The sequence below is a fragment of the Mastigoproctus giganteus genome, chromosome 6 (assembly GCF_048544385.1).
Source record: "Mastigoproctus giganteus isolate SK-2022 chromosome 6, ASM4854438v1, whole genome shotgun sequence".
In the NCBI taxonomy this organism is placed as follows: Eukaryota; Metazoa; Arthropoda; class Arachnida; order Uropygi; family Thelyphonidae; genus Mastigoproctus; species Mastigoproctus giganteus.
This window is the reverse complement of record NC_143580.1, coordinates 206,227,067-206,254,013: the sequence shown is the minus strand read 5'-3', so window position 1 is coordinate 206,254,013 and position 26,947 is coordinate 206,227,067. Positions and strand designations below refer to the sequence as shown.

The following is a 26,947-nucleotide window of genomic DNA, read 5'->3' as shown; positions in this document are numbered from 1 at the left end:
TCTCAGAGAGCAAATACAATTGAATTATGGTATATCTTTAAAACATTAATCACAGAAGACTTGAATGCTTATATACCATTAAAAAGTACTCCACAAGGAGGATTCCAAGTTGGATGAATAATGAAGTTGCCAGATTACTTGAGCAAAAAAAAGACTGCATGGAACAGTTACAGAGCAATAAAAAGTATTGAGGTCTATAATAGCTACATATTGATCTGCAATAGTGCTGCAGAAAAGGTTAAGCTGGCAAAGACAGATTATGAGAAATTGCTGGCAAAGAGAACAAAGAAGGGGGATAAGGAATTCTTCACATATATAAATGCAAAGAAGAGAAGGACAAACCAGATTGGACCCTTATGTAATGGATGTGAGATAGTATACCCCAGCTGAAGTTGCAGATGAACTCAAAAGTTACTTTTCATCGATAAATACAGAAGACAAACCCGTTATGTCAATGAGAAATCATGGCAGTGAAGTTGAAAAAAATGTAATTAATGATGTTGAAATTTCACATGTTTATTCAATGAAAATAACTTGAGCCTATAGGCCAGTAAGGCTACTATGGTTGATGGCATATATCCTATAATCTTAAGGTAGGTGGCAAGTGAGTGCACTGAACCACTGAGGCTAATTATGAGAGCATCACTGGATTCGGGAGTGATTCCGTTGGATTGGAAAAGCGCCAACGTATCTCCAATACATAAGGGCAGTTCTAAGAGTGAAGTGGAAAATTACTGGCTTAACTTCAGTAGTAGGAAAATCATGGAGACAATGATCAAGGGTGGAATTCAGGATCGTTTTGATAGAAATTGAATTCTGAAGAATACACAGCATGGTTTTTTAAACTGAAAATCATGTTTAACAAATCTAGTTAGCTATTTTGACAGGGTCACTAAAATATCTGGACTTATGGAATAATTTTGACATTGTTTACTTGGATTTCATCAAAGCATTTGACTCACTCCCACACGAGCAGTTACTTTATAAGCTAGAACAGGTTGGAATCACAGGGAAAATCCTTAGATGGATGGCTTCAGGGCAGGAGGCAGAGGGTTGTGATAAATGGTTATTCCTCAGATTGTGATGACGTAAGAAGTGGGGTTCCCCAAGGATCAGTATTAGGACCACTGTTGTTTTTGATTTTCATAAGTGACATAGATGAAGGGGTAGAGTGCGTGAGGTCTAAATTTGCAGATGATGTAAAGATTGGTAGAGTAGTTAATGATCACTGCCAAGCAGAGCTTCTTCAGAGTGACCTAGACAGACATCAGGAATGGTCAGAAAAATGGCAGCTATACTTTAATCCAGTAAAGTGTAAAGCATTGCACCTGGGGAACAGTAACCCAAAATAACTTATACACCTGGCAGAGATGAACTAAAGCCGGCAATGAAGGAAAGGGACTTGAGGATTAAGATACAGCCAGACATGAAGTTATCCAAGCATTGTAAACTGGTTGCAAGGAAGGCCCACAGTGTCCTATCGATGATTTATCGAACAATTGTGGGTAGAGATAAGGACATCAAATCCCATTATATAAGGCTATTGTTAGACCACACTTGGAATACTGTGTTCAAGTAAGAAGACCGCACCTAAAGAAAGACATTCTGCTTCTTGAAAGGGTCCAAAGACGGGTAACTCGCCTGGTGAGATTGGCAAAAGTGCATCCATATGAGGAAAGACTTCGAATATGTGGGTTGCAGAACTTGGAAAATAGCCACCTTAGAGGAGACTTGATTGAGGTGTTTAAGGCTCTGAGAGGAATAAGCAAAATGAATGCGGACAAAATTTTTACAGTTATAAATGATTCTAGAACAAAGGGCCATAAATTCAAGTTACAGGGGGGAGATGCTTAGACTGGATTGCAGGAAGATTTATTTTAGCCAACAAGTTATAAATTACTGGAATAAGTTACGTACATGGATAGTAGAGGCTGACAGTTTGGGGAAATTCAAAGGTATGATGGATAATTACCTACGGGAGGAGAGAAATGCATAGATTGTCTATTTCCTTTTCTCTTATTATTTTTTTTAATTCATTTTTTGTTATTTTATTTTATTTTTTATTATTATTTTTTTGGCTGGTGCAGCATAAGCCATGGGCTTCCTTGCATCATGTGGCCATTGCTAATACTAAATACTTTTATATATGGTACTGGACCCTTTAACCAGAAAGCTTGGAACCAAGGTATTCTAGCTTCTGAGAGGTTCTAGATTTTGGGTCCTTTACAAGAGAAATTAGAATGCATGCAAAACAAATAATATATTTATTTGTTTTTCAAATAATTCTGAAAATATTAAAAACAAATTTTAATGTTTTCTGGTGCTTTTCAACATGCAATATAATTTTTTATTATAAAGGTCTGAACATAAGTGATTACATTTTGCTTTAGGTTGAACAATGACAGCCAAAATTATTACTTTCGTCAGAAGGGACCATAATTTTTTTTCAAACATGGCACGTAAAGTTAATTGTTTCATGTATTTAGGCTTATATTTTTAAAAACCTTATATTTTATATAAACACAATACGTTGTTCAGTTTTCGAAACTTTTGTTTACAGCCCCTAAAGTTCTTCTGTTTTTAAGTAATGTATTAGTCAACTGAAATTTATTTTTCTTCATTTGTCCCTTCATCAATATCAACTATTACAATGTGTAAAAAAATTTCCAAGCAATATGTGAGTTTTAATTTCAATTAGAACTGTTTCACATGTGAAAGTCAGGAGTATTTCATCTTAGTATTGGTTGTATTTAATCATAATTTATTTCAGGGAGGGGGAAAAGATAGATGCTATAACATTTTCTTGACATATTTGTAAATCAAAAATACATTAACAAAATTACATAAAGGTAAAACCTATTACATTCATTTAAATACCATATACAAATTAGATTAAAAATAGACCAAAATATTAGATCCTCAATAATGAAAATAATAAAATTAAATTATAATAATAATGATGATGTATTGACCTTTTTATATTTTTCCCATATTTTAAGTGGATTTAATACTTAACTTAGACATTACCTGTGCTTCCCCTAGACCAAGTTCTAATGATTCTATGCTTTTTTTAATAATTGATGTTTTGTCTTCCATGAGATTGTTAGTATCTCCTTTCTCCTGCTGAAGAGCTCGTAGAGATGAGAGCAATCCAGAAAGAATAGAGTTGTGTTCATTTTTCAATGCTTCAAGACCCTGAATTACTGTTTTTGTGCTATTAATGATTTCTTCCTGAGTCATCTGTGTCATTTTGCTTTTATTTACTAAAAAAATACAAAAGAAAATTCTTTTACTAAAAATACTTGATATCTAAGAATTTTAAAGTACAAAAGTTCAAAATTAAAACTTTCTAGCGCAACTAACAAAACCCATTTTAGAATAATAAAGAACATATAATTCAATGTAAAATCTCTTGGCTATTGGTCACAAAGTGGTATTATTGCAATGCAAAAGATTTATTTAAAGTATGGCACTGTATAAAAGAAGGGTAATCCTTTTCCTTCATTCACAAATAAATATGAGTTCTGTATATTTTAAGTTATATCCTTACTATATAAGATAGACTAAATTAAGATGTACTCTGAGGTTTAATCAGTGGTACTGTCATAATTTATCATTTCAAATCCATACATATTTGATAATATATATACAAAGAGACAGTGTATTGCAATAAGATCCTGTTATATCACAGATCTAATCAAGTTTACATTCTATACACAGATTAAAGGGGGCTTCCAAAGGAAGTTCTCTTATGAATCAGGGCTTCATTACATTATGTAACATTCACTGTGTATGCGTGTGATATGCAGACTTGACTGTAGCTAGACATAATGCCACAGGAGATGGTTTTATATGTTCTAGGTAAAGGGAGTGTGAGGAAATTTAACAGAAATTCAGCATCTAGTTGGATGAATGTGAGTGATTGAAGAAAAGGGTCATTGCCCTTGATGGAATTAAATCAGGCAATTCATCAAGTACTCAACTTCCCACCTTAATTTAGAGCCCATCTTTCATATATCAAACTGCATGGTGGGATAACTACAAGCAGGCCCATACCTGGATTCTTATAATTTGATATGTAACTTGCACTTGACCACTGGAAGTATTTTATACTCCAACCTCTTACTCCCAGATGCTGGTTCCTATTTCTGAGAAAGATCCTACTGTTCTTTCATACCTATTATTTTTTTTTTCAGATAATGAATTATAATGTGAAAAGAAATTATGACATTCAAGATGGCCTAATACATTCCAGTTTAAAAAATTAACTCAAAAGTCTGGGAACTGTATCGATATAAATAACATGAAACTGACAGGGACCTTTTTTCCTTTTCTTTTCTTTCTTTTTTTTACGTTAACTTTTGGATGTTTTTGAACTGTTCATGGGTTATACCAGTATTTCAGGTCTTTTTTAAAGAACTACGATATTTATTGTATGTACCTTTTTAATTTTTAATAAAAAATAATTTTTAAAAATATATTATCAAAATATATTAATTCTGAAAATTTAAAAAAAAATTCAGTCAATAACATTAGACTATTCTCTTATTCTGATCCTTTTCCAGTTGAAAAGACTTATTTGTTAATAAGTTAATAATAAGTATATTAGGTTATCATATATGTACATATTAGATATAATTCTACGTTTCAATTTTCATATATTTTAAAAACTATTTTAAATCTGGCATGCTTAACAATGCATGATGTCTCCTTATCTTGCGTCCTGACAAGTAGCGTCCATACTGAATGAAAGTTGTGTTGCATTTCTGCATCTTTACTACATGAAAACAATGTAGATTCTTTCAAAAACAACTCCTTTATGACTATAAATGTTTGGTTAACTTGTGGGAGTGGACAGACAGTTAATCTTGGATATTAAATAAACACAGCCTTCTAAACTTCACAGCAGAGTCAGTTCCCATGGTACTGTTCACACAAATGAAAAAAGTGCTACAAAAGCAGTAGGCTTGGCATCTGATAGGTGCTTGCATTTAATTACTTTGTTAAAACTGCAAGAAAAATTCAGGAACTACTGCAGTAAAAGGTTGACTATGTTTAGGAAGCTAGATCTATTTTCAGATTTCTAATAATTAAAGAGTACTGTGGGAGCATTATTTTTGAAAGGCACCTGACAGGTGCTGCTACCCTGTTTCTGGGTTAAATAAAATATATATAATATTAGGAGAAACTTTTATCCCAATTTTCCTGGAAGAAACAAATGCTGTTTTCAAAACTGGGATAGAAGAGGAAATACTATTAACTAAAAACATATCTAACAAATTAATATTATAATTCAGGTTATACTTGAAAAGGTGCATGATACTGCCACCTCAGTATCAAGATGCCGCAGTGTTCAAAATAAAGTAAAATAAAATCATAAAATAAGAAAAAAACAAAACTCTCCCTCAGCAATGCAAATACACAACTTCCCTGCAAAGGAGGTGTGCACCACTCACATCCCCAAATACAAGTGCCACTTTCACAATAAATAAATAGACTTAAATAAAGACGGAACCCAACAGCACATTTTCAAAGGAGTATCAGCACTTGTGAACTCTATGAAGGGTCTTATTTCAGTCACTGACCTCTGCCCAGCAAGAAGAGAATAATGTCCCAATATAATCTGAACACAAAAAAAAATAACAAATAACGGAACTCAAATCATAAAGTATGCCACCATGGCCACTGGCCTCCATAGATAAGCAAATGTTTATCTATGTTATATTTACAAATGTAAATATAACAAAGAAAGTGTAGAAAAGATAAATAAGCAAATGTAACAAAGAAAGTCTGAGTAGTGTGTATGCGGGGAGAATTCTCGAGGCCACGTTATGTCAAGGTTTTGGATATATTCTTACCATGTGTACGCCATATCCAAAAATTTCATTACTTCATACAGCATGTCCCACCCACTTTTTCTTACTACTGAATACACCATGAATTGTCAAACTAATAGAGCAAGCTTATCTGCAAAAAGATCTAAACCTCCCAAGCACTTCCTAATTCATTTCACAAATATACATGGTCTCAATTCTAATCTCAACGATGTCCATTTCCACTTGCAGTCTGCCAAACCCCACGTACTTTTTCTGACAGAATCTCAGTTATCGGTTGATTCAACTACTGCTCATCTCAGATGCCCAAATTATTCGCTGTATGATTCCTTTCGCCTCAAAGGTGGTACTTGTGCATATGTCCGTTCTGATATTCCCTGTCAAAGACTTTGTAATTTGGAATCTCCTCTTTTCGATCTTCTTTGGCTTAAAATCTCTCTACCTCATTGTGTCAAATTCATCTGTTGTCTCTACCGTCCTCCCAACTCCACTAATCACTTGGTGCTCTTTGACTTTCTCCAGTCCAACTTTCCTAACAGCGAGGTAATTTTAATTTTCTCAACTCCAGCTGGCTTCCATTTTCTAGTCACACCGACCCAGCTGGTCAAGATGCTGAGGCTTTTGCAATTACTAATGATCCTGCAAAGATTGTTCATTTACCTACAAGAATACCGGATAATCCTAATCATACAGCCAAAACGCTTGATCTTTTTCCCACAAACAACCCTTCTAAGTATACGGTTGAAGTGAGACGTTCTTTAGGAACTTCAGATCACAACTTGGTGATTGTCTCTTCTCCAATGGAGCTTTTATCTCATGGCTATTCCCAACCTCTTGTTGTTTGGCATTACAAGAATGCAAAATGGGATGACCTGCGAGACTTCTTTTCCTTGGTCGGATTTCTGTTTCAAAACTTCTGATGTCAACGTTTGCTCAGATCATGTCAGCGAAATTATTTTTGCAGGAATGGAATCCTTTATTCCACACTCCACTCTAAAATCTCGTCCTTGGTTTCCAATAAATGTGCTAAAGCTGTTCAAGAGAAGAATGTTGCATATCATAATTTGCTTGTTTCTAATTCTCCAGTTTCATTTTCTGCCTACACCAAAGCTCGCAACAATTGTAAAGCAGTTATTAATCCGTCGAAACTAGAGTTTAAACAGGCTAAGAGTAGAAAACTTGCTTCTTGCCCTAATAGTAGCTACGCATTCTGGTCTCTTACCAAAGCTATTGGCCACAACTTTTGTCCATCTCTGCTCCCACCTCTGTCCAAACCAGATGGTTCTGTTGTCACTTCAGCCAAGAATAAAGCTGACCTTCTAGCATCTCATTTTTCTTCCAACTCATGTATTAATGATCTTGGTAAAGCACCTCCCACCATTCCCAACACATTCCATTCAATGCCTCCTGTGGTCTTCCGTCAAAAGGATGTCAGAAGGATTTTGATGAATCTTGATGCTAAGAAAGATCCAGGTCAAGACGGTATTTCTCCACTTGTTCTCAAAACCTGTGCTCCTGAACTTACTCCTATTCTTTGCCGCCTTTCACTTTCTTATTCCAAAGGTGTTTTTCCTTCTGCTTGGAAATTTGCTCATATCCAGCCAGTTCTTAAAAAGGGTGACAAATCCCTCTCATCCAATTATCATCCCATCGCAATTACTTCTACTCTTTCTAAAGTAATGGAGAAATCAATTAACCGCCAATTCTTTAACTACCTAGAAACCTTCTGTCTGATTAACGATCGCCAGTATGGATTCCATCAGTGTCGATCCACTGGTGATATTCTGGCTTGTGTTACCCATTTATGGACTAATTCAATGGAAAGGTTCGGTGAAACACATGTAGTTGCCCTTGACATCTCAAAGGCTTTCGATCGCGTTTGGCATAAAGGTCTTCTAAACAAGCTTCCATCTTATGGTTTGCCAACTGTTTTTAGTAATTGGTTATCCAGTTTTCTCTCTGATCGCTCACTGAGGGTGATGGTAGATGGCTCTCTGTCTAACTTCGCCACTAATGCCGGTGTCCACCAAGGTTCAGTTCTTTCCCCCACTCTTTTCCTCTTGTATATTAATGACCTTCTTCCATTGATTGGAAATCCTATCCATAGTTTTGCCGATGATGGCACATTGCATTCCACTTTCCATTTTGAGAAATCTTGTCCTGCTCAATCAGCTTCAACTTCTCGAAAATCTGCTAACAATTCCTTAAATGCCGATCTTCAGGTAATTCTCCAGTGGGGCAAAGACAACGTTGATTTCAACCCTTCTAAAACTCAGTCTTGTCTTATATCTCGCAAAAAGGATTCTTGTGCTCCTATGCTTATCTTTAGTGACACTCTGATTTCTAGGCAAAATGATATATCTCTTTTGGGGATTACCCTGACTTCTAATCTCTCTCTTGGCACAAGCACATTATAAATACTGCTTCCTCTGCATCTAAAAAACTTGGTTTTCTCTTTCGCTCTCAGCGTTACTTTTCTTCCAAACAGCTGCTCACTCTGTATAAATCGCAAATCCGCCCTGCCATGGAATATTGTTCCCACATCTGGGGTGGTGCTCCCAAAACCTCTCTCAGACTTCTTGATTCCATTCAGAAGAGGGCAGTCTAATAGACGTACTGTTTCTGCTGCATGCCTCTTCTACAGATACTTCCATGGGAAGTGTTCTTCTGAATTGGCTTCTATAATTCTCGCACTCTCTTCCAAAACAGTCCGAACACGCGCCGTCACCAGCCAACATCCATTTACTGTCCAACTTCAAACTCACAGAACCAACTTTTCATCATCCTCGTTTATTCATTCAACTGCCGTTTTCTGGAACAACCTTCCTTCATACGTATTTCCTGAAAATTATAGTCTGCAGAAGTTCAAGTCGAATGTCAACAAATATCTTCTTTCGTCTTCTCAACCTCCAACCCAAGCACAGTACTAAGTACAGTAATACCCCGACTTACGCTACCCCGACTTACACGAACTCGGAGTTACGCGGTTCTTGATTTTTTTCGTTTGGCAACGCTGCCGCCCACTATCTTCAAGGTTGTTTTTCATATGTTATCGATATACGGTGCGACGGCGGAGAATGAGAGCGAAAGATGAACAAAATTCAACTTTGCTGCTTTTATGTTTTTTATATCAGTGAAGGGGAAACACATTTCACCATAATAACGTAAAAACCAACACAATTCCAGCTATCGGTATAATCGCAAATGCAATTAGATCGAGTTTACTACCAGTTTATAACAGATTTCACTAGCAGAAACGCAACTGGATTTTTATTGTTTTATGGTAGTAACCCCTAGAAATGTGAGGTGTTAATTGTGTATCTCTGCCTTTATGGTGTTGTTTATTCAGTTGCTACATGCGCGCAGCTTTGTTTATGCGTATCAAGCGTGCCTCCTCGTTTTGTAATTGTGCTTTATTCCCTAAAAATGAGTAAAATACTTAATTAAAAGGTGTGAAAAGGAAGCGTCCTGGTGAAGACACTGCAGATTCAGAGAGAAAAAGAAAAGCAATTATCGATAAACAGAGGCGGACTGGGTCAAAAATTCTTACCCGGGAAAATTTATAGTGGCCTCATACTATGGTTTATGGCCAAAATCACACAGGCCCACCGGGGTTTCCCTGGTAAGGCTTATGGCCAGTCCACCTCTGTCGATAGAGAAAAAATATGAAATTGTGGAACGCTTTGAGCGAAATGAAAGACCATGTGATATTGCACGTGCTACAGGCCTAAATGAAGCAACGGCGAAAAGCACATGACAATTGCAAACTTGACAGGTTGAAAATTGAAAAGGGCTCAATTTACTGTAAAGGGCTTAAAAATTTTAGAAAACATAGACTCCAACGAAGAACGCGTTATAGCTACAAAGCAAGGAATAAAAAAATTATTAGCTTGCTACGAAGGAATTCTGCGTGAAAAAAAGAACGCGCTGTGTCGTCAGACGAATTTGTTAGATTTTATGAAGCCATCGACATCGAAATAACTTTTTTACGTAAGTCATTTGTTTTTTTTAATACATATTTTGTATTAATATGTATAAAGAACTGCAATTTTATTAATATTTTTCTTCTAAACTAGTGTTTTTGTTAGTCCTTGGTCCCAATTAAGCAAAATTTATATGTATTTATATACAAAGTTTTACCCCGACTTACGCGAATTCGACTTACGCGCTTTTCGTCGGACCCACCTATCGCGTAACTTCGGGGTATTACTGTACTATAGTTTCTAATACCGCTCGTGTTTGGGGTTTACATAAAAAAAAAAAAAAAATAACTGTATAAACAATTAAGACTTACTGTTCTTGTATATTTAACAACCCTAACACAACCCTTGAAGATTTTTAGGCTCTCTTTCCTGGCATTAGTTACCCACTCACTTGAAACGTTTCTGTCCCCAGAACATCTAGATAATATGTCCAGTTGGGGTAACAGATAAGAACTCTTGAGGTATGCAAGAGTTACTTTTACCAATATTATCAGATAAATGTGTGTCACTATTACCCACATCCCCCCCTAACTAGCAGTTTCCCTGAACCTTTAAGGTATCCTCAATAATACTGGCAAAAATTTTTGCACCACCCTTGTTTAAGTGTATCCCGTCTCTACAAAACAAATTCTTTCTACCTTCAAGTTTGGGCCAAGCTGATAGAAATTTGGCCCCTAAAGCCTTGCAGAGTCCTTCAAGTCTTGGGTTATCTGCATGGACTCAAAAAATGCATTATGGTTCAGTAGATCTACTGATGAATGGAACGATTGTTGGAGTAGTTAAATTACCGTCACTCTGAACATAGCACATTTTGCACAGTAAACAGAGATTGCAATATCGATGTGACACTGCCAACTATTCAGACATCTGATTTAATCACTAATTGAGCTGTTGAACCAGATTCACCAAGTAATCAAATTCCAGTTGAGAATGACAACCCATTGTGAACTGAATCAAATGACATCTACGCAATACACAGGGCATACTGCATAGATATGCAGTATGCCCTGTATATTCGCTAAAATCAGCAAACTGGGATACTTTTGATGAGCAGCTGCGTTTCAAAACTGGGGCGGTAACACTGGATGAGATCGGTGCACTACCTGGAACTATGGTTGCCAAATTATTACAAGATTGGTTACAGGAGGTGTCTGCGAAGGATATGAGACACACCCAGATAAGAGATAAGACATGCTCTGGTCAAGTGGTGGACACCAGAAATGTAAGAAAACTGTATCAGAGGTGTAAGTGTAGGAGAGGAAATGAAACAAGCTCTCGTGATGAATACAGCAAGCAAGATGAATGATCGACGAATTAGAGAAAAATATAATGCATGAAGAGCCTGGTACAAACATGTGGAAACAACAATCCCTGGAGACTGGTATATAAACTGTGTAGTAACAAATTACAGCAGCCTGCTGGAGATGTGCATTCAATTCAGGCTGTAGTAAAGATGACTAGTACTTGGGAGGAAACAATAAAACTAATACTGGACCATCTGGTAGGAGATTTCAACCGTCACAATGAGAATGAAACTAATAATTCAGCATAAGAAGATATGATGTTGCTTAATGAGAACTACTTGGGAAACAGGCATGGGAAATAAGTTCTAATTTCAAACAGAGGAGTTGAAGATGGTAATTCATAAAATAACAAATAACAGATGTCCCAGTATGGATCTGGTTGAGGGAAGGTAATTAAAAGAAGTTTGTGTAATGGCAGAATATCTTCTGCCATTACACAAACATTTTTCTCGAAGATATTCAAGAAAATGATATATACGAGGGGTTCCTGAAAAGTAAGGTAACGCATTTTTTTTCTCGATGATGTTTAATAATACGAAGTTGAAATTACACACCAAGAAATAAGTGAACATGCACTACTTCTCCACAAAGTCTCCAGTTTTATTGATGCACTTGTCCCAAATTATGGATCAGTTTATCAATACCAGTACTGAAGAAATCCATGCCCTCATCCGTGTTGGTGAAATGCTTTCCTGAAAGGTGTTTTTTCAGAAAGCCGAACAAATGGAAGTCCGAAGGCGCTAAGTCTGGGCTGTAGGGAGGATGTGACAGAGTTTCCCAAACCACTCACGAGTGGTGTGGACAGTATGTGGAGATGCATTGTCATGAAACAAAATCACACCGCTTGTCAGGAGTCCTGGTCATTTGCGTCGAATGTTGGCTTTCAGTTTTTTAAACGTTGCACAGTAAAGTTGTTATTTGGTTTTTAGGAGCATTAGCAACTAAGGCCATACTGCTCCAGGATATGCGATGGTAATTCCCTGACCTTACCGCATCCTCCGTATTTGGTGGTGACGGGTTCGAACCCCGGTCTAATCAAGAAGCATGTGCTACGCACTGCTGCTCCTTCCCACCTGGCTACAGAGGCGCCTTGCACAGTAAAGCTGTGCATTGATTGTTCCTCCTTTCAGCAAGAAATCCACCAACAGAACACCTTGGCGATCCTAGAACACTGTGGCCATGACTTTTCGGACAATGAGAACAGTTTTGAATTTTTTGCGCACAGGAGATTGTGGATGTTTGCAGGTCATGGAGTCTTGTTTGCTTTCCGGGGTAAAGTGATGAACACGTGTTTCATCTGCTGTGACTATGCGAGGGAGAAAATCCTCTCCTTTGTCACTGTATCATAACAGGTTCTCCAAACACATCCCCATGCATTTTGTTTTGTTATCCTCTGACAACCGTTGGGGCACCCAACGGCAGCATCTTTCGAAAGTCAAAAACATCGTGAACAGTCGACTTACATTCGCTATTTGTGCAATTTCACACAGTTTCACTCGCCTATTTTTAAGAACGATGCCATTAATGTGCGAAATGTTGTCTTCTGTCTTGCTCGATGAAGGCCTGCCCGCCTGATGTCAATCTTCAATGTCAACACGGCCCACTTTAAATTCATTGCACCAAAAACTCACCTGCTTCTTTGTCATCACCTTTTTGCCATACACAGCAACCAATTCATGGTGAATGTCACTTGGTGAAGACCCTTTTGCTTGCAAAAAGTGAATAACTTCACGAACACCTATTTTGGACTAGACTCGCATGGTAGCTCCCCAGTGGCAGTGTGCCCATATCACCAGTGCTGTAGGACAGTTTTACATTATTTCACTATATTCCAGACCAGGTGAAAATATAAATCCAACTATTGAATACCTACAAGTAGTCACAGACTTGCTACCTACTGCAAATATCATAGTGTGTGTGCTGATGTCAACTGCTGGTCAGCCTTATGGCATAGCCGTACAGAAGACAGAGCAGGCACACACCGTTGTGTGTGCGTGCTCTGTCTATATAGTCTGTATATAGACTATATAGTCTGCCAGATACTTTCAGACTATATAGCCACCTCACCCTTTCAAGTGTTAAACCAACCAAATAAATTCCAAGCTTTTAGCAGTACCATGTGGGAGAGTGGCATTGATGTTACTCTTGCCACCAATTCAATAGCTTATAAAATTACAGACTGGTGTGTCCAGCCAGTCTGGAACAATCAGATCATAGAGCCATTTCCTTCAAACTAAACAGGCAATTACAAACAACCCAGTACTTCTTGTTGGATATTTAGCATTAGCATTAGTAGAGGCATATGATGCAAGAAAGTAAGCTTATGCAGCATCAGCCAAAAAAAAAAAAAAAAAAACCTTCCACTTCACCCCTCCATTCGTTTGAGATACCTGTCCAGCTGAGCCTTAAATTTATTTAGGCTATCAACTTCCACAACAAGGGATGGAAATCTGTTCCACCAACCAACTACCCGCTGGCTAAAGGCAAATTTCCACAAATCTATCCTACATCTGTCTTTCCTCAATTTGAATTTATGCCCTCTCAGGTGATTATTCTGAGCAAGAGCCAGTAATCCCATCAGCATTGAGCATGCTCGAGCCATTCAAGGCTTTGTACACCTCCAGACACTTTAATTTGCAAAACTTAAGCATTTCTTCATAAGAGCAACCCTTCGTTCTGTTCACTAACCTTGTTGCCCTTCTCTTACTCGTTCCAGTAGCTCTACATCCTTCTTGAAATGAGGCCTAAAGACCTGTATACAGTACTCAAGGTGCAGCCTGACCATTGCTTTTACAAGGGAATAATCACCTCCTTATCCCTGCTAGAAAAATTCCTGTATATCATTGATAAGACACCATGAGCTACTCTTGCAGTCCGTATGCACTGTCAGAGAACTTCATATCTGCCTGCACAATTACCCCCAGGTCCTTTTCATTCTCTACTACTGTCAGTGTAGTACCAGAGTTGATACGTTGCTCTGGGGTTGCTGTTTCCCATATGTAGTACTTTACATTTGTCAATGTTAAACTTCATTTGCCACCTCTTAGCCCATCTGCTCAACCTTTCCAGATCCTGTTGCAGCAGCATAGCGTCAGTAGTGTTCTTAACAACCCTGCCAACCTTTGTATCATCTACAAATTTGGACATTAAGCTTGATATACCTTCATCAATATTATTTATAAATACAGAAAACAATAATGGACCCAACACTGAACCCTGAGGGACTCCACTAATAACATTAGTCCACGATGAGCAGTGTCCATTGATTACCACTCTCTGTCTTCTGCCACTCAACCATCCCTCTTATCCATAGCAACAATTTGCCACCAATGCCACACTGCTCCAATTTGTGCAGCAGTCTTCCATGTGCAACAGTATCAAAAGCCTTTCTAAGATCCAAATATATAATATCAAAGTTATTCCCTGCATCCAATTCTTTTGTGACTACATCATAGTATCCAATCAAATTGGTCAGGCAAGACCTTCCCTTAACAAAACCATGCTGTGTCTGAGCTATAACTGAATTCTTGTCAAGATGACCCTGCAGTTCTTCTTTAACCAGTGCCTCCATTAATTTTCCTGGAACAGAAGTTAAACTCACAGGTCTATAATTACTTGTGTCAGCCTTTGATCCTCCTTTGTGAATTGGGGTTACATTTGCACATCTCCAGTCTGTGGGTACCTCCCTTGAGTCCAAGGAAGCTCTCATAATTAAGGCTAACAGATTGCTTACTTCCTTTGCCGCCTCCTTTAATACAACTGGATAGATCCCATCCACCCCAGGTGCCTTTCTGGTATTTGTCTTCAACAATTTCTCCTCCACTTTACTCTCAATTATTACAAGATCATCTAACTCACTGCCAGTGTTTACTTCATCTATAGCATTCCCCTTCCTGAATAACTCCTCATGTGTGAATGTAGATGCAAAATATTGATTTAGTTTGTCAGCTACTTGAGCAGGATCATGAACAGTTGACAAATTGATATCAAGTGGACCAATTTGATTCATCCCCTTCCTTCTAGAGTTTATATAAGTAAAGAACTCCTTGCTGTTTTTCTTTGCATCCCTTGCCAAAAATTTCTCGTAATCTGCCTTCACCTGCCTAACCTCCTTTGTAACTTGGTTATAGATCAACTTATATCTATCATAGGCTTCTGTGTCACGTGTTAATTTGTATGTATCCCATGCATTTTTCTTCTCTGCCATATGTCTCATTAGTTCATCTGACATCCATTTAGGCCTGAACCTTGAACAATATTTCTTAGTTGGTATGTAAAGCCTAGTAGCTTCCAAGATAAGTTCTTTGAATGCTTCCCATTCTGAGTTTGCTGTTGGTAACATCATCAGTTGGTCCCACTGTATAGAATTTAAATACTGTCTCAGACCATCGTAGTCGCCTTTACAAATGCAATAACCCTTCCCTTTACCCCTGATGGCAGTTACCTCTGTGAGTAAATCCACTTCAGCACACTGTGATCACTGCCACCTAGTGGTTCCTGTATCTGCAGATTCTTAATGCATGAAGAATCACTACTGATAATCAAATCAAGAGTATTGCTCCCTCTAGTTGCCTCCCGAACATGCTGATGCAGAAAACAATCATCCAATAAATCCACAAAAGCCTTGCTAGTGTGTGAGTGACCAACCCACAAATTCCAGTCAATATCTGGGAAATTAAAATCCCCCATTATAAGACTCTCTGATTTACTGGCCCACTCTATTTCCCTGTACAGTTTCTTATTATACTCATCAGAGTCATTAGGCCTATAGCACACTCCTACTCTCAATTTTGATCTCCCAATGCTTACGTCACACCAAACTGACTCAACACTGCACTGTCCAGCGATGTCGACTGGCTTCACTTCCTTGGATTTTATGTGTTTCTTAACTAATAGCATAACCCCTCCTCCCTTCCTATCCTGTCTATCCTTTCTGTAGACGTTGTACTCCCCAAATTCCAGTTCTGCATTACTTATATCTGTGTGACACCACGTCTCTGATATTAGCATTAGCATTAGTAGAGGCATATGATGCAAGAAAGCAAGCTTATTCAGCATCAGCCAAAAAAAAAAAAAAAAAAAAAACAACCACTACTCCCATTTCACCCCTCAATTCGTTCGAAATACCTGTCCAGCTGAGCCTTAAATTTGTTTAGGCTATCAACTTCAACAACAAGCGATGGAAGTCTATTCCACAAACCAACTGCCCGCTGGCTAAAGGCGAATTTCCGCACATCTATCCGACATCCGTCCTTCCTCAATTTGAATTTATGCCCTCTCAGGTGATTATTCTGAGCAAGAGGAAGAATTCCATCGGCATTGAGCATGCTCAAGCCATTCAAAGCCTTGTACACCTCTATCAGATCACCTCGGCGATGCCTAGTCTCCAGGCTCTGTAATTTGCAAAACTTAAGCCTTTCTTCGTAAGAGCAACCCTTTGTTCCATTCACTAATCTTCTTGCCCTTCTCTGTACTCGTTCCAGCAGCTCTACATCCTTCTTGAAATGAGGCCTCCAGACCTGTATACAGTACTCAAGGTGTGGCCTGACCAATGCCTTATACAAGGGAATAATCACATCCCTCTCCCTGCTAGAAAAATTCCTGTATATCATTGACAAGACACCATGAGCTACTCTTGCAGCTCGTCTGCACTGCTCAGAGAACTTCATATCTGCCTGCACAATTACCCCCAGGTCCTTTTCATTCTCTACCACTGTCAGCGTAGTACCACAGAGTTGATACGTTGATCTGGGGTTACTGTTTCCCATATGTAGTACTTTACATTTGTCAATGTTAAACTTCATTTGCCACCTCTCAGCCCATCTGCTCAACCTTTCCAGATCCTGTTGCAGCAGCATAGTATCAGTAGTGTCCTTAACAACCCTGCCAACCTTTGTATCGTCTGCAAACTTGGACATTAAGCCTGATACACCATCATCAATATCATTTATAAATACAGAAAACAACAATGGACCCAACACTGAACCCTGAGGAACTCCACTAATAACATTAGTCCACGTTGAGCAGTGTCCATTGATTACCACTCTCTGTCTTCTGCCACTCAACCATCCCTTTATCCATAGCAGCAATTTGCCTCGAATTCCACACTTCTCCAATTTGTGCAGCAGTCTTCCATGCGCAACAGTATCAAAAGCCTTTCTAAGATCCAAATATATAATATCAAAGTTATTCCCTGCATCCAGTTCTTTTGTGACTACATCATAGTATCCAATCAAATTGGTCAGACAAGACCTGCCCTTAACAAACCCATGCTGTGTCTGAGCTATAACTGAATTCTTGTCCAGATGATCCTGCAGTGCTTCTTTAACCAGTGCCTCCATTAATTTTCCCGGAACCGAAGTTAAACTAACAGGTCTATAATTACTTGTGTCAGCCTTTGATCCTCCTTTGTGAATTGGGGTTACATTTGCACATCTCCAGTCCATGGGTACCTCCCCTGAGTCCAAAGAAGCTCTCATAATTATGGCTAGGGGTTTGCTTACTTCCTTTGCTGCCTCCTTTAATATAACTGGATAGATCCCATCCACCCCGGGTGCCTTTTTTATGTTTATCCTCAACAATTTCTCCTCCACTTTCCTCTCAGTTATTAGAAAATCATCTAGCTCACTGCCAATGTTTACTTCACCTACGACATTCCCCTTCCTGAATAACTCCTCATGTGTGAATGTAGATGCAAAATACTCGTTTAGATTGTTAGCCACCTGAGCTGGATCCTCAACTGTTGAACCATCAACATCCAGTGGACCAATCTGATTCATCCCTTTCCTTCTTGAGTTTAAATAGGTAAAGAACTCTTTTCTGTTTTTCTTTGCATCCTTTGCCAAGGATTTCTCATAATCTGCCTTTGCCTGCCTAATCTCCTTTGTGACTTGGTTACAGACCAACTTATATCTATCATAGGCTTCCACGTCACCCATTAATTTGTATGTATATCCCAACAATATCTGCCTTTGATGCTTTGAACAATACCTCAAATTCATCAAATTTATTTACCAAACTCCTAGCATTGGTGTACACGCAAGTATACATGCACCTGTTCTTTTTCTTAGCTACCCTAACACAACCCATGTGTTTACTTGTACCCCAATGATTCTCAGCAGTCTCTGAAATATCCTGCATCTTATTTTCCAGGATGCTGCTCATTCCAATAGAAGCAGTGCAAGAATCACTTTCACCTCTACCAGTGGCTACTGTTAATCTATTAGTCCTTGTTTCCCCCCCCCAATCTAGCAGTTTTCCGACCCACCTAACACTGCCTTGATAGCATCAGCAAACATTCTTGCACCCTTTCTATTTAAGGGTGTCCCATCCCTGTAGAAGCAGTCTCTCCTGTTAACAAGTACAGACCAGGCTGAAAAAAATTCTACCCCCTGAGCCTTGCACAATCTTTCCAGGGCCGAATTGATCGACAGGGCTCTCATCATATACTCCCTCCTATCGTGTCTGGGCAGAATTGCAGACACTTTCAGATTCAACCCTAATTCACGGCTTTTTTTCAACAGTGATCTGTACTTGTTAAGTAATTCTGCCGGTCTCCTACTCTTAATATCATTAGTGCCAACGTGTACAACTATATCACCTTTTGTGCCCTTAAAAGATGATATCCGCTCTACAAATCATCAACCTTTGCCCCCGTTAGACATACCCTGGTCCTGTTCCACCTATCCTTTTTACAAAGCATGTTTCCCGTTTCCCTGACAATAGAGTCACCAACAACTACTAATTTCTTTGTGAACAGCGCATTCTGCCTTGAGGGTTGCTGCTGTGTTGCGTGATGACCAAGTGCAAGCTCTGGCATTGGTGTGGGCAGCTGAGAGCTTGATGGGCCCCTCACTTGTAATCCTTCGAGGGCATCCACCCTGTCCTTCAAGCTCTCATATAGGCCCATAATAACGCTGAGTTGTCGCCTCATTTCCTTACACTCCTTGCATCGCGCACACACAAAGACATCCCCATGGCAGTATCATGTCCCGTACCCGACTGCTCCTCAAACATCAAGCAAGTAGTGCATTTTAAAAGGCTGTGCTTCAGAGGGCAACTGCTCGCCTCAGTTCTCCCCTGAGCCACAGCACTTCCATTAGCTTGAGCCTTTTGCTTTGCTGCTCTGGTCTGTCATGATTTCGATTTAATTTCAATAAAATTTCAATTTCAGTACAAAATTAAAACCTTAAACTTGTATCCCAACACAGCTGTAATGCTATATTTATGTTTAAGTATCGAGTGTTATCTACGAAATCCCTTTATATAACTTCCGTATCACGTTAAGTATTAATTATTTATTTTTGCTAATTATTTATGTTACGTAATCTAAGTCATTATATGTATATAGTTAAAAGTATAATTTAATTGACAATGAAGTTCAACAAGATTAATAGATTTGCTGATTAACTGACAATATTATGTACTATACTATACTAAGCTTATGCTATCTAGTTGGAGATATTTTGTATCGCGTAACAATGGCAGCAATTTATGAACGGTAAATCTACGGACACTTAAGTATTGAGGGAGCAATACTCTTGATCTGATTATCAGTAGTGATTCTTCATGCATTAAGAACCTGCAGATAAATGAACCACTAGGTGGCAGTGATCACAGTGTGTTGAAGTGGGATTTACTCAAGGAGGTAACTACCATCAGAGGTAAAGGGAAGGGTTTTTGTTTTCGTAAAGGCGACTACGATGGTCTGAGACAGTATTTAAATTCTATACAGTGGGACCAACTGATGATGTTACCAACAGCAAACTCAAAATGGGAAGCATTCAAGGAACTAATCTTGGAGGCTACCAGGCTTTACATACCAACTAAGAAATATTGTTCGAGGTTTAGGCCTAAATGGTTGTCAGATGAACTAATGAGACATGTGGCAGAGAAGAAAAATGCATGGGATACTTACAAATTAATGGGTGACATGGAAGCCTATGATAGATATAAGTTGGTCTGTAACCAAGTCACAAAGGAGATTAGGCAGGCAAAGGCAGACTATGAAAAATCCTTGGCAAAGGATGCAAAGAAAAACAGAAAAGAGTTTTTTACATACTTGAACTCGAAAAGGAAAGGGATGAATCAGATTGGTCCACTGGATATTGATGGTTCAACAGTTGAGGATCCTGCTCAGGTGGCTAACAATCTAAACGAGTATTTTGCATCTACATTCACGCATGAGGAGTTATTCAGGAAGGAGAATGATGTAGGTAAAGTAAACATTGGCAGTGAGCTGGATGATTTTGTAATAACTGAGAGGAAAGTGGAGGAGAGATTGTTGAGGATAAACATAAAAAAGGCACCTGGGGTGGATGGGATCTATCCAGTTATATTAAAGGAGGCAGCAAAGGAAGTATGCAAACCCCTAGCCATAATTATGAGAGCTTCTTTGGACTCAGGGGAGGTGCCCATAGACTGGAGATGTGCAAATGTAACCCCAATTCACAAAGGAGGATCAAAGGCTGACACAAGTAATTATAGACCTGTTAGTTTAACTTCTGTTCCAGGTAAATTAATGGAGGCACTGGTTAAAGAAGCACTGCAGGATCATCTAGACAAGAATTCAGTTATAGCTCAGACGCAGCATGGTTTTGTTAAGGGCAGGTCTTGCCTGACCAATTTGATTGGATACTATGATGTAGTCACAAAAGAACTGGATGCAGGGAATAACTTTGATATTATATATTTGGATCTTAGAAAGGCTTTTGATACTGTTGCACATGGAAGACTGCTGCACAAATTGGAGCAGTGTGGCATTGGAGGCAAATTGCTGCTATGGATAAGGGGATGGTTGAGTGGCAGAAGACAGAGAGTGGTAATCAATGGACACTGCTCAACGTGGACTAATGTTATTAGTGGAGTTCCTCAAGGTTCAGTGTTGGGTCCGTTGTTGTTTTCGGTGTTTATGAATGATATTGATGATGGGATATCAAGTTTAATGTCCAAGTTTGCAGATGATACAAAGGTTGGCAGGGTCGTTAAGGACAATACTGACGCTATGCTGCTGCAACAGGATCTGGAAAGGTTGAACAGATGGGCTGAGAGGTGGCAAATGAGGTTTAACATCGACAAATGTAAAGTGCTGCATATGGGAAACAGTAACCCCAGAGCAACGTATCAACTCTGCGGTACTACACTGACAGTGGTGGAGAATGAAAAGGACCTGGGGGTAATTGTGCAGGCAGATATGAAGTTCTCTGAGCAGTGCAGACGAGCTGCAAGAGTAGCGCATGGTGTCTTGTCAATGATATACAGGAATTTTTCTAGCAGGGATAAGGAGGTGATTATTCCCTTGTATAAGGCAATGGTAAGGCCACATCTTGAGTACTGTATACAGGTCTGGAGGCCTCATTTCAAGAAGGATGTAGAGCTGCTGGAACGGGTACAGAGAAGGGCAACAAGATTAGTAAATGGAACAAAGGGTTGCTCTTACGAAGAAAGGCTTAAGTTTTGCAAATTACAGAGTCTGGAGACTAGGCACCGGCGAGGTGATCTGATAGAGGTGTATAAGGCTTTGAATGGTTTGAGCATGCTCAATGCCAATGGGATTCTTCATCTTTCTCAGAATAATCACCTCAGAGGGCATAAATTCAAATTGAGGAAGGACGGATGTCGGATAGATGTGCGGAAATTTGCCTTTGGCCAGCGGGTGGTTGGTTGGTGGAACCGACTTCCATCACTTGTTGTTGAAGTTGATAGCCTAAACAAATTTAAAGCTCAACTGGACAGGTATTTCGAACGAACGGAGGGGTGAAATGGGAGTGGTGTGTTTTTTTTTTTTTTTTTTTTTGGCTGATGCTGAATAAGCTTGCTTTCTTGCATCATATGCCTCTGCTAATGCTAATGCTAATGCTAATGATTAACTTCCAAATCTCGCTGTCTCAATTCAGAATAAACTAAGGATCCCGACTGGCTACTTATAGAAAATAATTTGATATAACAATTGGTTAATAAATCTGCTAAATATGTTAAAAAACCTCTCGTTCAACGCAGCTGCAACTTGTAACACATAGATTTGATACCCTTACCGATACTAAGTAATACCTACAAAATCTCTATCTAAGTTACTTTAAACTAAGTATCGTAAATAGGAATATAAAGCTACTCTAGAAAATACGTTAATATGCCAATTTAAGCTAATAAAACAGAATATAAATCAGAAAAAACTTCTCTGTTCCAGGAGTGGCAATAAGCTACGTCCGCACAGGCTACTCTCATTCTCAAACTCCAAATCAAAAGGTATAATCCTAAAAAGGCAAACTGGCAGATTTTTGCAGAACATGCAGCAGCTGAGCTGCAAAAACAGGAAAATGAGTGGTCTAGATCAGGCAACTGTAGCCCAGACAAGCAAGCACTGACTATGACAAACATTTTAACAAAAACAGCAAACCTGTCTATCCCACGGAAAAAACTGAGGAAGCAGGCAGTTCCCTGGTGGTGCCATGAACTGACTATACTCAGGAGAGGGTACACCAGGCGAGAAGACATTTTCAAACAGCCAGAACATCTTGGCCATAAAATGTGGTGGATGCACTGAGAGATTCTTACAGAACTCTCAGGAATCGGTATACAGCCCTCATAAGAGACAAGAAAAAGGAATGCTGGAGGCACTTGGTGGGAACTACTGGAAACAATAACCCTTGGGGAGTTGTCTACAGAATAGTGACCAACAAGCTGCCAAGAGGAGATGTCTTAGAAACTACTGTCAAATCAAATGGAACCCCAACCTTATGTTGGGTGGATTCTGTAAATAACATCCTAGACTATCATTCAGACTGAAACTGGGAATCATTCCCCCACCCAGTTAGACAGTATAAAAGAAAACACTGAATATGACAATGCCAATAATGAACTTCTGCTTACTGTACAAGACTAAGAAATAGCACTATCTAAAACCAAAAACAATAAATGCCCAGGTTTTTATCTCTTAGAGATTGAGATTATCAAAAAATTAGCAGAAATAGCACCAGACAAATTAATAGCACTATATAATAACTGTATGACAGAAGGTATATTCCCAAAAAATATGGAAAAAAGCAGCATTAAGATTAATTCTCAAAAACCCTGAAAAACCCCCTTCTGATCCCAAATCATATAAACCAATAGCCCTACTCCCTGTACTAAAGAAAATATATGAAAGACTAATATATAACAGATTAGCTCAATATTACACAGAAGTAGGTTTACATTCCAACAATCAGTATGGTTTTAAGCAGGTCAACTCTACGGAGGATGCCATGCACCACCTACTGAGAATAGTTAAAAACTCAGAGGAGAAATATATGTTGGCAATCTCCATTGACTTTGATGGGGCATTTGACTCATTCTGGTGGCCTAGTGTCCTTAGGAGACATCGCCAGGCAAATGCCCCACAAAACCTCTATAAAGTAATAAACAGCTACCTCACAGACAAAAGTGTCTCAGTACGCACAAGGTTCCAGGAATTGGCAAGCCCTGTGAATAAAGGCTGCCCACAGGGTTCAATCCTTGGCCCTTTCTTCTGGACAAATTTCTGGCCTTGGACCTGGGCCCTGTGGAAAGCCTGGCCTTTGCAGATGACATGATTTTCCTTGTAAAAGGTAACACATCAGTGGTTGTAGAGCAAAGATCAAATGCCGCCCTCTTGCAGCTGCAGGAGTGGGCACAAATGCACATGCTCAAAATATCGCCTGAAAAAACCAAACAAATACTTCAAAGGCAATTTGGATATAAGAAGACGTCCACAAATCTAAATTAACACAACTACTATAAAAATGATAACAGAACTAAAATATCTTGGAGTTGATTCAATAACTTTTTACCCCCATTTGATCTACTTGACAAAGAAAGTGAGAAATTATGCAGGTATGATTGCCAGGATCAGTCGAGCAGACTAGAGGCTCAAAAGAAAGACCCTGGCAATCATATACCATGCAATGTTCCTACCTGTTATCACAGCACCTCCGTAGCCAGGTGGGCAGGAGCAGCAGTGCGTAGCACACGCTTCTTGATTAGACTGGGGTTCGAGCCTGGGCCCACCAAATATGGAGGATGCAGAAAGGTCAGGGAATGACCACCACATATCCCCGGAGCAATATGGCCATAGTTGCTAATGATCTTAAAAACCAAATAACAAACAAACCTGTTATCACCTATGGGGCCAGTGTGTGGTTCACCCGGTCGGCCATAGTAAGAAATAAGAATAAATTAGAATTGATACAAAGGACAATACTACTCACTATTACCAGAGCATGTCACACAGTAAGCACACCTGCACTACAGTTGCTGGCTGGAGCTCTCCCACTTTACCTGGAAGTAGCCAAAAGAGGCCTATATTATAGATTTAAAAAGGGCATACCCACAGAATTTCTGGGGATAGCCCTTGATACAACCAACACCTTCAATGCTGAAAGAAAAAGAATAACCACAAAGCTCCATGAGCTATGTCAAACAAAATGGGAGCTGGACTTTTTGCAACACTTATATTGACTGGTCATGGCTCCCTAAAGGCAAAACTAACCTCCTTAGGCCTGAATGATGACCCAAACTGCACCTGTGGCGAGAGTGAAGACTGGGCACACATTCTATATGAATGTATAATTTATGACATCCCCAGAACAGAGCTAATAGCACAGATTGGCCCCCTTCCTAGGGGAGAAGAACATTTGTTCATCATAGAAGAGGAAAATTATAAAGCCTTTTCACACAGAAAGTATTTGAAATGCACAGAACTATCCAAAGAATGGCAATTCAGCCCTCAGCAATTAAACAATAATCAATAGTTAAAATTGTCCACGTTTCCCACCAGATGATGACTTAAAAGCTGTCAGGATAGCAGTATTCTGCACCCTGACAGAAACCTCACATGACAAAACTCCCCAGGACTACCCTGCGGTATGTAGGAACCTGGGGCCCACACCAAATAAGTAACCATGTAGGGGGGGGGAGATGTACAGGCAGGAAAGCAGATTAGCTGAAAAATATCAGTAAGCTAGTAGCAAGGGGATGCAATGTAGAATGAAAAAAGAATGAATGAATGAGAGTGAAATACAGAATGAATAAGCTGGGCACTGTGTGAACTAGGAATTATGGTAAAAGGGAATAAATGGCAGTTCTGATGAAAGAAAAAGTGACCTAGCATGACGGAAAGAGAGAGTGAATGGGAATGAGTGGAAGAGCAAATGTAATTGGCCGAAAGAATACACAGTTAAAAATAACTTGCATTACTTTTTATATACTAACAAACATTTACTAACAACACAAACACGATCACTGCATTCTCCCCTGGCCTGCAAAAAACTTGCAGCTAGGCCTGCAACTGAAGAATAACAGTAAGCTGAGGTGCCCAGAGAGTGCAGTGCAGAAAGCAAGAATTGAATAAATGAAATGAAAGCCAGAAGAATGAATGAAAGTGTAAGTGTGTGAGAAAAAGAACATAAACCATAAATGCTACAGTTAAGTACACACTAACCCTAGTTTTAATTAGTATTTAAATTTACACTACACATCATTGCATCTCCCCCGGATGTGTGAGAAAAAGATGAGAGAGGGTGAGTGAAAAAAAAAAAATATATATATATATATATATACAGTAGACTCTCGATTTTCCGGGATAGAGGGTAAAAAACAAATCCCGGATAATCGATTTCCCGGTTAATCGAAAAATATAAAGTCCTCGACATTCGTAAGACGTAACGTCTAACGAATTCAGCGCAATACTTGTTAATCTTTGAGCATTTTCATACATTCTTATTAGTTTTTTCTGATCCAAATCGATCGCTTTTCTTGGTAGATTTACTTTTTTTTTTTTTTTTTTTTTTTGGTTGTTGTTGGTGCATAGGCTTCTGTGGCCATAATGCACCTCCCAAGGTTTTTGCGGTACATTGATCCAAGCCCGAGGCGGGAATCGAACCCACAACCTTTGGGTTGCCATGCAGGCACTTTACCCACCCGGCTAGCCCGGTCAGCCAGGTAGATTTACTAGTACCACTGTCACTCTTAGTCAGCACCATGATAACTGTCAAGAACTTCACAGGGTTAAGGTGAAAAACTCATTATTATCACCCCGTGTGAGCTCACATTTTACTAAAGCACATTTCTGGAGGTCACTATCATAAAACAATTTGCACTTTCCGTGTTATTGGGCTTTTCTGTTCGTGCAGCTAATTATAAACGGGTAGTAAACTCGATCTTATTGCATTTTCAAAAATAGCAATAGCTGGAATTCTGTGGATTTTTATGTTATTATGGTGAAATGTGTTCCCCTTCACTGAAATCTTCAGTCATATATAAAAAAAAAAAACCCATAAATGAATTGTAAAAATCTCTTCTTTCCTATTTTTTTGCTTGTTACTCCATATCTCACTTGTGCAATTTGTGTGTGCCTTGATCATCATTATTGATTGCTTATTATTATTTATTTTTTTTGTTTTAAATTTACAATCCTAAAAAAAAAAAATATAGTGAAAAAAAGTTACATAGCTCCGTAGTTGCATAAGTCAGAAACTTACTGTATCGAAATATGTTCGGCAACCTACGTAAAAAAAATGGCGATAGATAAAAAACGAAAAAACTTACCACGTACTACTCACGTGTTCAATACAATGCTTCCCTTTATTTTTTGCGATATCGATTTTAAATCTAATAGCTACCTTTTACCAAGCTAGCAAATGTAACTACCTTTAGCCTAGAAGGCCTATAAAAGTTATATGAATGTAATAGTATTAAAAATAATTTTGCTAAATGATGAAAGTAACGATAAAAATAACAATATAAATGCAAATAAACAAAAAATGCAAATGAACAAAATAAACTGCAATAACATTCCCTCACTTGGACATCA

The 26,947-nt window shown here is 38.8% G+C and overlaps 1 protein-coding gene across 2 annotated transcripts in view; it reads right to left on the bottom strand.

Moving 5' to 3' along the window:
* Positions 1-26,947, bottom strand: part of LOC150084902 (kinesin light chain-like) — a 172,916-nt gene that overhangs the window by 124,162 nt on the left and 21,807 nt on the right. For both annotated transcript variants that reach the window (XM_090376696.1, XM_090376697.1), the window contains exon 2: positions 3,028-3,263. In XM_090376696.1, the coding sequence (XP_090232822.1) occupies positions 3,028-3,249 (222 nt within the window). In that variant the 5' untranslated portion in view covers positions 3,250-3,263. The remainder of the gene's footprint in view (positions 1-3,027; positions 3,264-26,947) is intronic.